The sequence below is a fragment of the Syngnathus typhle genome, linkage group LG11 (assembly GCF_033458585.1).
Source record: "Syngnathus typhle isolate RoL2023-S1 ecotype Sweden linkage group LG11, RoL_Styp_1.0, whole genome shotgun sequence".
NCBI lineage: Eukaryota > Metazoa > Chordata > Actinopteri > Syngnathiformes > Syngnathidae > Syngnathus > Syngnathus typhle.
The window spans coordinates 5,048,739-5,060,997 of record NC_083748.1 but is presented as its reverse complement, the minus strand read 5'-3'; the positions used below and the strand labels follow the sequence as shown (position 1 = coordinate 5,060,997).

At 39.7% G+C, this 12,259-nt stretch overlaps 2 protein-coding genes across 2 annotated transcripts; one reads left to right on the top strand and one right to left on the bottom strand.

The window, feature by feature from the left end:
* The first annotated feature begins 5,742 nt into the window (after nucleotides 1-5,742).
* Nucleotides 5,743-10,381, top strand: LOC133162284 (isotocin receptor-like). The gene is made up of 2 exons (XM_061291379.1): nucleotides 5,743-6,863; nucleotides 9,511-10,381. The coding sequence occupies exons 1-2, from the start codon at nucleotides 5,945-5,947 to the stop codon at nucleotides 9,741-9,743; spliced, it is 1,152 nt and encodes a 383-aa protein (XP_061147363.1). The 5' UTR covers nucleotides 5,743-5,944; the 3' UTR covers nucleotides 9,744-10,381.
* On the bottom strand, nucleotides 10,319-12,215 carry cav4a (caveolin 4a). Its single transcript, XM_061291382.1, has 3 exons — nucleotides 11,800-12,215; nucleotides 11,319-11,506; nucleotides 10,319-11,202 (listed from the first exon to the last, which is right to left on the bottom strand). Exons 1-3 carry the CDS (start codon nucleotides 12,019-12,021, stop codon nucleotides 11,052-11,054), a joined length of 561 nt encoding a protein of 186 aa, XP_061147366.1. The 5' UTR covers nucleotides 12,022-12,215; the 3' UTR covers nucleotides 10,319-11,051.
* Nucleotides 12,216-12,259: the final 44 nt, after the last annotated feature.

The window sequence follows — 12,259 nt, the reverse complement described above, 5'->3', positions numbered from 1 at the left end:
AAAAATTGGAGTTTTGATATGTAGTATATGCATTGAATTCAAATTTACATGCGTGTAACATTGAATTACTTTTAATTATTTTTAAATCACATAACGATTTAAAAACAAAATGTAATATTAAAACGTAAAATATGTATTTTAATGTAGCCTAAATTCAATAAAATATATATCTACTATATTGTGTAGGCATTGGGTTCTATTACGCAGCTCCCATCTTGCTCTGCAGATGGAGACATTGTCATACTAAATTCCACACTCAAACTACCATTCTACTTTAATTTGCATTGCCTTTCGGTTCTCATTTCTCCACAACCAAGGATAGCATGGTATAATATGATTAGTATGACTAGTGAAGTGAATCAATTACTGGACTTTATCTATAAAAGCTAACAGATACAGCACATATATTTATAACATTATTAGAAATTGAATCAATTATCCAAATTACATAGCAGTAATAAACTACAAAAAGAAACTGGACAGTTATAAAAAAAAAAAAAAGCAAAATATTTAATGGGTCTAAAATAAAACTAAGCCTTCGAAAGTTAGGAAGAAAGACAAGTTACCATGCCAAATTTGCCATGCTAGCGCGCTGCAAAATGTATTTTTGCTCAGTTTAGCAAGAAAAAAACAATTGATTAAGAAGACCACCAGTTTGTAAACACACACATTATGAGGGAACATCTGTACACACAAGCAAATCCTGTGCCGTGTTATTGTGCGCTTGCGCTTTCCACTTTTGTAGGATCATTCAATTACATGCAGATTTGGTCCCTTTATGGAGGAATGCACTTTTTTTTAAGTATTGAAGCAGGGTAACTTTTTTATCCTTACATCTTATTAACCCTGGTTAACCCTTTTGATTAATAACAAATGCTATATATATATATTTATATATACATATACGTATATGTATATATTTTTTATATACATATATATAAAATATATAAATATAATATAATATTTAAAATATATATATATATATATATAAAATAAAAATATTATAATATAAAAAATATATATATAGGTATATATATACCATTTTTTTTCATGTATAATGCGCCCCCATGTATAATACGCACCCTAAAAATGGCATGTCAATGCTGGAAAAAAGCCTGTACCCATGTATAATACGCACCCAAATTTTGACTCCTACTTAGGTCCGTAAATGTAAAATTATTTCAGAAAAAAGATCATCTTTGGGAACAACCGGTTGTTATTCTGCCGGTCAGTATCACTGCGGATGCGCTAGCAAACTCGATAGCGAAGAAATGTTTCGGATTTGTGTAGGGTACATTGCGACAGCAAACGAGCAGGTGATCGAGCAAGCGTCTGATACGAGAGCATTGTGTTCGTATGGAGCATGTTTGAAGTGAACAGCAGAGAAGAAAGGAACAAGGCAAAGTGTTGCGAAATAAAATATTACCTGTAATACGGATTTAAGTAGACAACTGAAGTCTCGCTTTTTATATAGCTGGCGTATCAAAAAAATAATAATTATACCCAGATTTTAGGACAATAAATTAGTTAAATTTTGCGCATTATACATGGAAAAAAAACGGTATATGTATATATTTGGGGTTATTTTGCGATTCTGTGTGACAAACCTAACCTCACGCGTTGCATTTGACCCTGGCTGTGGCCTGCATGGAAACACTTATCACTGCTGCTCCACTTCAACTCACATGCACATGGGCCTGCACATCATGCTAGCATGATAGTCTTGTATGATTTTCCTGCGGAATACATGCATGTTACGTAATTGGCCGCGAGCGTCGCACATTGAGAACGCTTGTTATTCTCCCCAAGAATCTTGGCTTCGCGGCAAAGCCCGGAACGTCGCCGCACAACAGATTTCAAGGCTATCATCTGTTCCCGGATGAGACGCAGATGTCGGATCCTGTTCCCACATTGCCATTGTAATGTGTAACTTGTGGAATAGCGTGGGGGTGGGGGGGGGGGGGGGTGATCACTCTAAACTCTTGCGGACATCACTGTCAACATAGAAAGCTTTTGGTGATTGCATGTGAAAGAAAGGCTTGCGTGGCTTTCCTCATAGCGTGCTATTTTGATCCAGAGCAATCACTGCAACCGTGACCAATGGTGAAAAAGCAAATACAGAATATTCCCATCACACAAGTATTCTAGCAAAGTGTTTATCATTACAGCGGTGGTGACTACTTGAGCCCTAAAAAGCCTCTTTGAGACATCACAAATGCGCTTTTAAAGTGGTCACGGTGGAGACACTTTTAAGAAGCCGTCTAAAGGCACGGCAGGACTTTTGCCTTTTCAAGATCAGAAATAATGAAGAATTGGATTACAAGAAAATGATGCTAATCCTATAAACAACTGAGCTGAGTTAGCATGTAAATATACGAGGTCAGCTTCCATGACTGATCCCTAACATCATGCATGCATACACTGTAATGTCAACCCACACGAAGCACCTACATCAGAATCACATCTGCAACGGCAACTACCTCTATTTATTTATACGGGGGAAAAAAATGTTATGGCTACATCCATGACTTAGCACATGCCTTTCCATTTAAAGACTTGAAAATATATTGAAAACAAATCTATCAATGAGATGTTTTGTCAAACTGCACCTCTTACCTCATTCAATCTGCTTCCTTATTTTTGGAATAAGTGTCAGATAAATAAACTTTCATAAGGTGTACTCATCCTTGAACACTTTAGGCAAATGAGGTAGACTTAATGAAACAATTATAGGCATCTATTTTTTTTTAACCTCAGTCACACAAGTGTAAAAAGTAATACAAGTTGATAAAAATCCTTTGATAACAACTGATGATGGAAAATGAGCCTGCCAATAATTTATGAGAATGTTTGTGCACCTCTTGCCCTTTTATGTTCAAAATTAGCCACAGAGCCTTGGGACTGCTAACGTTTCAAATGTGTTTCTTCCTGATGTGGAAAAGCTGATTGCACTTGTTTATTTGCCAGTTGCATGCGGAACTGAAGAGGTCTCGACGAGTGGTTTGAATCTAATTGCTGTGATTATGATTGATCAGAACAAGCCGTTTCGATTGTGTGCGCATATTGCAGACAGTGAGGATGTGTTGTGGGGAAAAAACATTTGTTGAAAAACAAGCAAAATTAGAGACACCTGGAAGATCTCTCCCAGATGCCATCATCTAAGACTATGCTTATGAATAAAAATAATAAAATACTCTAGAGGATTCCGAATTTGCAAACATGGCTTAATGTACCTTCAAAAATTTTGCAATTGAATGTCTAATGAAATGTATTTGATTATAGGAAAATATAGGAAATATATATATGTATATATTTTTGAATTATTTATTTGTTATTTTAGTATTAAAGTACGTTCATGAGTACCTCAGAACAGTCATTGCTAGTCTTCATTGGGCTCTTGATTTGGGGTGTTGTATCATCTAAGACTATGCTTATTAAAATATATATATATATATATATTCTAGAGGATTCAGAATTTGAAAACATGGCTTAATGTACTACCTTCAAAAATGTTGCAATTAAATGTCCAATGAAATTTTAATTTTGAACTTTGACTATAGGAAAATATAGGAAATATATATATATATATATATATATATATATATATATATTTGTATTATTTATTTTTTATTATTTTTTATTTATTTTTATTTAGTACTAAAGTACGTCCATGAGTACCTTCATTGGGCTCTTGACTTTGGGTGTTGTGCTGTAGTGTAAGCAATAATACTCAAGAGACCAAAGCGATGGGGCACAGGTGAAGTTGAGCTGCGCGAGAACAAAGAAAGACGGGAAGTCAAACAAACAGAGATCACGTCAGTGAAGGTTAAAAAGAAGTCAAAACAGGAAAAAACACAAGATTGTTGAGTCCCTCCGTTGCGGCAAGTGGAACAAACTTCCCCAAAAGCGATTTTCAACATGTCACTCGGTGTTCCACATCACTATCAATAGGCTTAGTCATAGGCCTCCTGCTTTGCAATCCGGTTCGGACCTTTCCTGTGGGTCCTGACCTCTGCCTTCCCTGTCTTTTCCTCCCTCGCTCTTGGGAAATCAAATGGAACTTTCATCAAGGATTTCAAGATCGCAGACATCCAACCTTGCCTTGGGCCATTGAAGTTTTGGTGTCCCGGTTGAGGGACCATGTTTAAATGTACATAAAAGAACTTTAGAACCAAGGAATGATACAGTCTTCTCAGTAGACATTACATCCACCATGTTCTTTCTGTTAACATTGACTTGGAGGATGTAATATTTTATATCCATCCTTTGCATTTTTTACCAAATGAGTAAAAGTCTATCAATGTCAACAAACCTTTAAGAGCAGATCTAAATTGTGGTGTAACGCAATTTTGATGATTTGATTAAGGTGTAAACCGACTCTGCCTCTCAACATTGGAGAAATTAATTATTTGAACACCCTTATAAACATATAAACATAAACACCCGCATGAACTCCAGTCTTATAGACTGCTTCTCTACTGTGCTTAATTCAAAAGGAATGAGAGGAGCAGCTTTCATTGGCCAAGAAGTAAGCCGGCTGTGTTCATGCCCACAATTGCGCAATCGCCCACGTGATGTCTTCAAAAATACCTAAAGAACAAAGATTTCATGGCTAGATCAAACCTTGCGCTAGACTTGCAACAGCCACAAAAATCGGGGCATTTATGGTAAACATGAAGAGGAAAATGTCAATGCCATCATGATGCACAATTACATAAAAAAAATAAGAAGATTTTTGCAGAGAATTTATTTAGTAGATAGTGTAGTATAGTGCTTTAGACCAGTGTTTCCCAACCAGTGTTCAGCTGTGCCCTGGGAAATTGTCCAACATTAAATACCGAGCGCATCGTAAACAGGCCGTCATCGGGCAGTAGGCGGGGGACACCTTGAACCGGTTCCCAGCCAATCGCAGGGCACACAGAGACAAACAACCATTTGCACTCGCACTCACACCTAGGGACAATTTGGAGTCTTCAATCGGCCTACCAAGCATGTTTTTGGGATGTGGGAGGAAACCGGAGTACCCGGAGAAAACCCACACGGGCCCGGGGAGAACATGCAAACTCCGCACAGGGAGGGCCAGAATCGTGGGATTGAGGGGGAATTGAACCCGCACCCTCCTAACTGTGAGGCGGACGTGCTACCCAGTGCTCCACCGAGCCGCGCTCGGTATTTAATGATGGACAATTTCCCACGGCACAGCTGAACATCTCTCGCGCGGCACACCAGAAACACTGTAATATACAATAGAAATAATGAGGTAATGCACTTCGCGTTGAAACGAAAAAACATGACGCATATAAATCTAATACAGTGAGGAATTTCTAAAGCCAAAACAAGGATTTTTTTAATCAGTGGTATTGTCACACTGTTTTATGAATTTTATGTTCGTTCATTCATTCATTCATTCATTCATTCATTCGTTCATTCATTCGTTCATTCATTCGTTCATTCGTTCGTTCGTTCGTTCATTCATTCATTCACCTTCCGAACCGCTGTCCATTTTTAAGCAATGACAAGCCCCAATGTTTATTTTGTTACTTAGAACCTTCTTATTTTGGACTTTTTTTTAGTAGTTTTGATGACCTGAGTTTGGGTCCATATTCATAACAGACGGTTAGTCATTAGGGTCAGTGATGCTTATACGAATAACTTGTCCATATGCGATACATATCAGAGTATGTAGAGCATGCATGGATCATAATCCATCAATTTCCCGCAGAGGAAAATGAGATTAGGGGAGGAGACTGCTGTGCCCATAGAGCCTCTCAGCAGAGCAGTCCACAGTGGATTTAGACACGTGAATAGTTGTGTTCTTTAACTCGCAATTTGCTATCATCTAGTGTTAGATTTTGTTGTTTGAGCAATTATTGAAGCCAATCAGTGGGAGATTGCGTGTGCTTCAGCTTCAGGATGTGACCACTGGCTGCGCTTTTTACGCACGATGGAGGACTTTTTACGCGCGGACGACACCCAGATCCAAAATGCGTCTTGGGCCAGATGGCGTGCGTTTGAGAACGGGAGTCACTCCGCCAACAACACCGTAAACCCTTTAAAACGAAATGACGAAGTGGCTAAAGCGGAAGTGGCCGTACTGGTGCTGGTGCTGCTCCTCGCGCTCACTGGCAACCTGTGCGTTCTATGGGCCATCCGCGCCGCCAAAACGCGCCAATCTCGGATGCTCTACTTCATGAGGCACCTTAGTATCGCCGACCTGGTGGTGGCCGTCTTCCAGGTTCTCCCGCAGCTCATCTGGGACATCACGTTCCGCTTCTCCGGGCCGGACGTGCTGTGCAGGCTGGTGAAGTACGCGCAGGTGGTGGGCATGTTCGCGTCCACCTACATGCTGGTGCTGATGTCCATCGACAGGTGCTTGGCCATATGCCAGCCACTCCGACCATTGCGCAGGGGACGGGACCGTGTATGCGTGGGCACGTCATGGCTGCTAAGTCTGATCTTCAGCGCGCCTCAAATGTACATCTTCTCCCTGCAAGACGTTGGGAACGGCGTGTACGACTGCTGGGGGGACTTTGTACATCCGTGGGGCGCAAAAGTGTACATAACATGGATGACCCTCAGCATCTACATCCTCCCTGTGGGCGTCCTGAGCGTGTGCTACGGCCTCATTTGTGTCCAAATCTGGCAAAACTTTAACCTGAAAACTAGGAGGGAGCACGTTTTGGCTTCGTCATCCAAAGACGCACGTCACCTCTGTCGGGTGAGCAGCGTCAGGCTCATCTCCAAAGCCAAGATTCGCACAGTGAAAATGACTTTTGTGGTGGTGCTGGCTTACATCGTATGCTGGACCCCATTTTTCTTTGTCCAGATGTGGTCTGCGTGGGATGATGCGGCTCCACGAGAAGGTAAGATACCCAAAATTTACTTTGACGCGTTAAATTGGAGGGTCGTAACATTCACGCACCAAATGAAACAAACAGGAGTACTGTAAAGAACTTTGAATGAATGAAAGAAAGAATGAAAGAAAGAAAGAAAGAAAGAATGAATGAAAGAAAGAATGAAAGAAAGAAAGAAAGAAAGAATGAAAGAAAGAAAGAAAGAAAGAAAGAAAGAAAGAAAGAAAGAAAGAAAGAAAGAAAGAAAGAAAGAAAGAAAGAAAGAAAGAAAGAAAGAAAGAAAGAAAGAAAGAAAGAAAGAAAGAAAGAAAGTGTTTAGAGAATATCTAATTTCCCGAACAAAATAAGGACTCATTTTGTAGTTGTATTATGTGTAAATAATTGAATCATATTTATATTAAATTAATCTGATCGTCTGCATGGTGACCATTCCAGCCCACTCCTCCACAAGTCGGATGTCGAACTATTATTATGCTCAGGTTTACTGTAATTTTAATTGACATTCTCAACAAGGAATTTATAGGTTTGTCAAGTGTAACCATTATTATTACTATAATTACTTTCTCGGTCCCTTGTTCTCCATGAGCTCTTAGAATGGTCAGCATTGCCCCCTAATAATTAACATCATTTCTTTTAATTTATAGTTTCTGACTGTAAACTTAAATGAATTCTTTCCACACTCAAGATCTGAATTTAAATTACAGTATTTGTTTCCTCCATAGGAACCAAAGTTATTGATTATAATTAAGTGCTATCATTGGTGATCGAGAACAGACAAGCCATTGATGTATTTCAACAAATTATTATCAAAAAGTTAACATTTGCAACAAATGAAATAGCTTCCATAATTTTACAGCGGATATGGCCGTATTGTTGAACGAATTTCCTTGAAACTGTATTGGATGGCATTGGTTTGTATACAAAAAGTGTGCCTAATAATTTGGCCAGACATCTTTGAGCACAGATGAAGGTTATTCTTTTGTCCTGCCTCCTCGCGTGAGATAAGAGCCATTCTATTTGATTTTTTTTTTTTTTCCTAAGCAAAGGCCCTGAATGGTGTACCAGACCTTTTCCCGATGGGACAACTAATCAGTAAATGAGAGTGTCACTGACAGTGTTTATCAGTGGAAGGAAAAAGTCCATGGAGGGGAATTGGAACTCCAGAGAGTGGAGACAAAAGCAGGGAACTATTAAAACTTTGTTATCTTTCAGTTACTCTTGACGTGTAATCATGCATAAGTCTTTTAATTTCCTTCTATAATTCTGGGGTAATACGCATATTTGGATTAATGTATTCCAGAAGGAGAAACATCAAAAATCCATTGTTAATGAACAAATTATACCAAATAGTCAATTAGTGTTTCTAACTAATTGCATTGAAATGTAATCACAAGGCTATAAATCTCATGCGTGTTGACTAAATCATCCTAATAGTGAATTTCTTGCTCTATAAACTTGGGATGGGCATTATACTTCATTGTCATCAACGGCGAAATGTTTTACAATTAATTCATTGTTATTTCAATATTATTTTATCTTTGAAAACAACTATTTAAATATTATTTTTTTCTTAAAACAATAAATATAATAATATTTAGATTTGCTCACACACATATGTCAATAATGATATCATATAAACAATTGAAACAAATGAGACAGCTGATGGTGATTTTCTTTCGACATCAAACTAGTTGAGTGTGAATCAACCGTGTAGTGCGCTTATTTTGCCTCACTTCTTTTGAGTTCCATTGTGGTCTTATCCCCAGATTCCCGGTCAGTTCTTAAGTTTAGAAGCCATGTAGGGAAGTTCACTATACTGAGCTCAACAGGGCTTGAAGTCCAAATGGGACTTTGTGCACTCATGCAATGTTTGCTTAACTTCTGCTCTTTGATAAAGTGCACGGTCCTAATCGAATAAATGATTGCGTTGTCATCGTAATCCTCTTCTGGATTTCAACATGATCTCGTCTTCATTCTTGCGGCGCCGCTCGCTAAAGAGGCGTGAAATGAAGTGTTTCATCTCCGCTTTCGGAGAAATGTAAACAATATGTCATTTGAAGGCATTTCCCTACAGAATAGTGATTTTTTTCACTGGCCATGTTTAACAGGATTGACAAGTTGATGTCAAAGCTCCATCTAGCATGCGAGAGGTCAGCACCTTCAGGAGAAAAAACATTTGACACTCTTTAAATCTGTTTCACCCCATTAGGATTAAAAAGAAAAAAAAAATCCGCTTTCCCCAATGCCCCCCTCCCAGTGTTCTGTGCCTCCCATCACTGGAATTATCATTTCCATGAATAATAAATGACTTTTTTCCATGCAAGACAGTCACATTGGACGGAGAACATTTATCATACTTGTTCCGATGGAAATGCACCAGGCAACTTAGAGTTCACTTTGTGTGGCATCCCTCAAAGTTTCTTATAATGCCAGATGTTTCTGAAGTTCTTGCTTCACCTCAACAATGATTTGTAACATCTCCCCAGCTGGCCTGACCTGTGGCTGATCTATATACTGTGGACATAAAATACACATGAGTGAAATTCTTGAATGCCTCCTTTCGAACTCAAGTGCAAAGGAGCAGAGCTTGAGTTTTTTCTTTTCAAGAAAATATATTGTGCTCATAGTCTGAGCAAAGTCCTCCATTTTTTGACAGACACAGCCTTCATCATCGCCATGTTGCTGGCCAGTCTGAACAGCTGCTGTAACCCTTGGATCTACATGTTCTTCGCCGGTCACATGTTCCAAGGTGTGACAAGCGGTTTCTTCTGCTGTCGATGCTATGTGGCAGCATCCTTGAGAAGCCGCCATCACAACACGGCCATCAAGAAGGACAGCAACCACAAAAGCCTCTCGCACTCGTCTAGCACAGGGGAGTCGGCCCACTGAGACGTCCTCTTCAATGGCACGTCATTACTTCAGCAGTCTCAATGGAAAAATACTTTCCAAACTACAGGAGAGAGTTTTTCATGGCTACTTGTTGCTAAGCGAAAATGAGATCTTGCCCCAAGGACAATTGAGCCACCGAGAAATAGCGGGCCAACTCCATTTTTATCATTTTAGAGTGATTCAGCTCTTATGACAACATGGGGGTAATGCTTGTATGACAGAAATTCTGGATCTCGTCAGATTTGGGCTTTTTGCCAGAAACCGCAACTTTGATTTTGATTAAACATAAGTACACTTTTATCCATATATGGTCGAGTACTGTCATCATCTAGGCTCACTGAAGGACGAGAAACAAACTGGGGTTAAACAAAAGAGTCTATTAACCCTAACTCTAATCTCTAAATACATTCACTTAAATTAACATGCACTCAAGACGAACTATGCATTGAATATAAAATATGTATTAGACTTTTTTTTCAATCCACTTCCATCATGTCAATTACGTAAAATCTCACTGTTGATACCCAAAGTGAGCCAATACTGGTGGAGCGGCTAGAACACAGTCCATTTTGAAATGTGGTAAAATGATTTTAATTTGTTAGGACACATGTAATACAATAAAGAGCCATTTCAGTCAATGTTTTGCATTCCTGTCCAATTTTGAACTCATTGCAAATATCATGTGCTAAGATTTACTGCTTTTTGTGTTTTTCATCAGCATTTGTTGGATCACCATTTCTGTCCTAATTGTATTTTCTGTCATGTTGTAAGGGGATTTGAATAGTATCAAATGTAGGTGTCTGATTTAAGGCTGCCCAAGACTGCCCCCTGTGGCCACATGTTGTCATTAGCGGGAATGTGGAGCACTTTCCTGCAGTTCTCGTTTTGTAAATATGATTGAATGAGAAAGAAAAAGCTACTACGTGCATTTTAAGACACGTCAAAATATTTAGTTATTAAGGACGTTTGGTATCCATAGCAGAGAAAGCCGCGGGAACAAACAATAAATGCATTCCTAGTGTGGTAAATTATACTCGTTTAAAGAGGTCACTTTCTTCATTTAATTTCCCAGAAATTCATTCATTTTTCAAAATAATTTTAAAAAAGTCACAGGAAAATAAAGTAGAAATATCTGTGCCATATAAAGTTGTAAACTACACAGTTGCTAACTATTAAATGTGTTATTGTTTCCAAATCCCACACAAAATTGAACTCTGAGCAAAGTTGCTGTAAACACATAACACTGTAGTGAAATACCCATCATGTCCACTTGTAATCCACTTAGTGGGCGGTGCCGGTGAGTTTGTGTCATTCCTTGGCCAGGTGAACGCTAAAGCCGCTACAGCACCGCCCGACGCTGGTCAACAACGGCCGAACGATGATGTCCAGCACGACGCTCCAGAGATTCTGCAGCCAGCGTGTTCCTATAAGAATACTCTTGATGCACGGGCTGATCATCCTGGAGAACACAACACACCTCAGTGACTCCTTTGCCCTTCGTACCCAAACGAGGTAGTCAAGATTACGTCACAATTGTAATTATTGACATCAGAAGTTTTGAAGTGGCACACTTACCATATGTGTATGCAGCTGAGGATGGCGAAGAGGATTCCCGAGAGGATAGACATGGGGATGGCCAGAAGCACTGAGATGATCCTGTATACCCAAATTCGACTGACTTCAAACAAAGCATGGCTCCAGAGCCACACCCGATCCCCGCTGCGCACCGACATCGGCTCAGCAATAACATCCTCAAATGTCACCTGCATGCCAAAAGAACACATGGTGTTAAGTTTGTGCAGATATGAATAGTACATGTCTCTACTTTCATTCATTTCATATTTGATCCTAGTGTTCACAATTGATAATCGTGAAATGGGTCAGAAAATGTGGGCGTGGGTAAAATAGATTTTTGTCACTGGCCTTTGGGGCACAGATAATTGTGCCCCACAAATTCTGCCTTGCAACAGGTCATGGCACAAAGAATGCAAACAATTCTGTTGAGCCAAGTCACAAAATCCATCTCAGCTGTTATAGCACATTAACATTTTGCTACCTTAAGGCAGTCGTTGATCCCTCGAGGGTCGCGAACATCGAGCAGAGGTTTAGTATCGCTGATATCCACCAGACAAGACGAAGGAATACTTTCTTCTTGCCCGTCAGTGGGCGCTTTCCACAGGAAGTCTGGTTGCTCTCCATCATAATCCTCAGGGTCACTGGAGTCCTCGAGGTCAATCTCCACTTCCTCGGAATCTCCCCCCTTCTGCAGGTCGTCCATTGAAACAGGCAACACGGTACTGCCGGTACAGACGTCCAAGTGAGGCCAGAACTCCGTCAGCTGTGGGCGCGGCGAGGCGCTATATTGGGAAGGCTGGGTTGGCCTGGATGGTATTTTCAGATGGGCTTTCAACTTGGATCACTTTCCTGAGCTGCGACACGATAGAGAGGATATAAATACTGGCCACACACATGAAGCATATGCATTATTTCAGTTGGCACTATGTCCCACAGATGTG

Coding starts and splice junctions, on each gene's coding strand:
- cav4a (XM_061291382.1), bottom strand. CDS start 12,021: ATGGACGACCTGCAGAAGGGGGGAGATTCCGAGGAAGTGGAGATTGAC. Junction 11,507..11,799: donor GGATCAACGACTGCCTTAAG/GTAGCAAAATGT, acceptor TTTGGCATGCAG/GTGACATTTGAGGATGTTAT. Junction 11,203..11,318: donor CTCAGCTGCATACACATATG/GTAAGTGTGCCA, acceptor TGTGTTCTCCAG/GATGATCAGCCCGTGCATCA.
- LOC133162284 (XM_061291379.1), top strand. CDS start 5,945: ATGGAGGACTTTTTACGCGCGGACGACACCCAGATCCAAAATGCGTCT. Junction 6,864..9,510: donor TGATGCGGCTCCACGAGAAG/GTAAGATACCCA, acceptor ATTTTTTGACAG/ACACAGCCTTCATCATCGCC.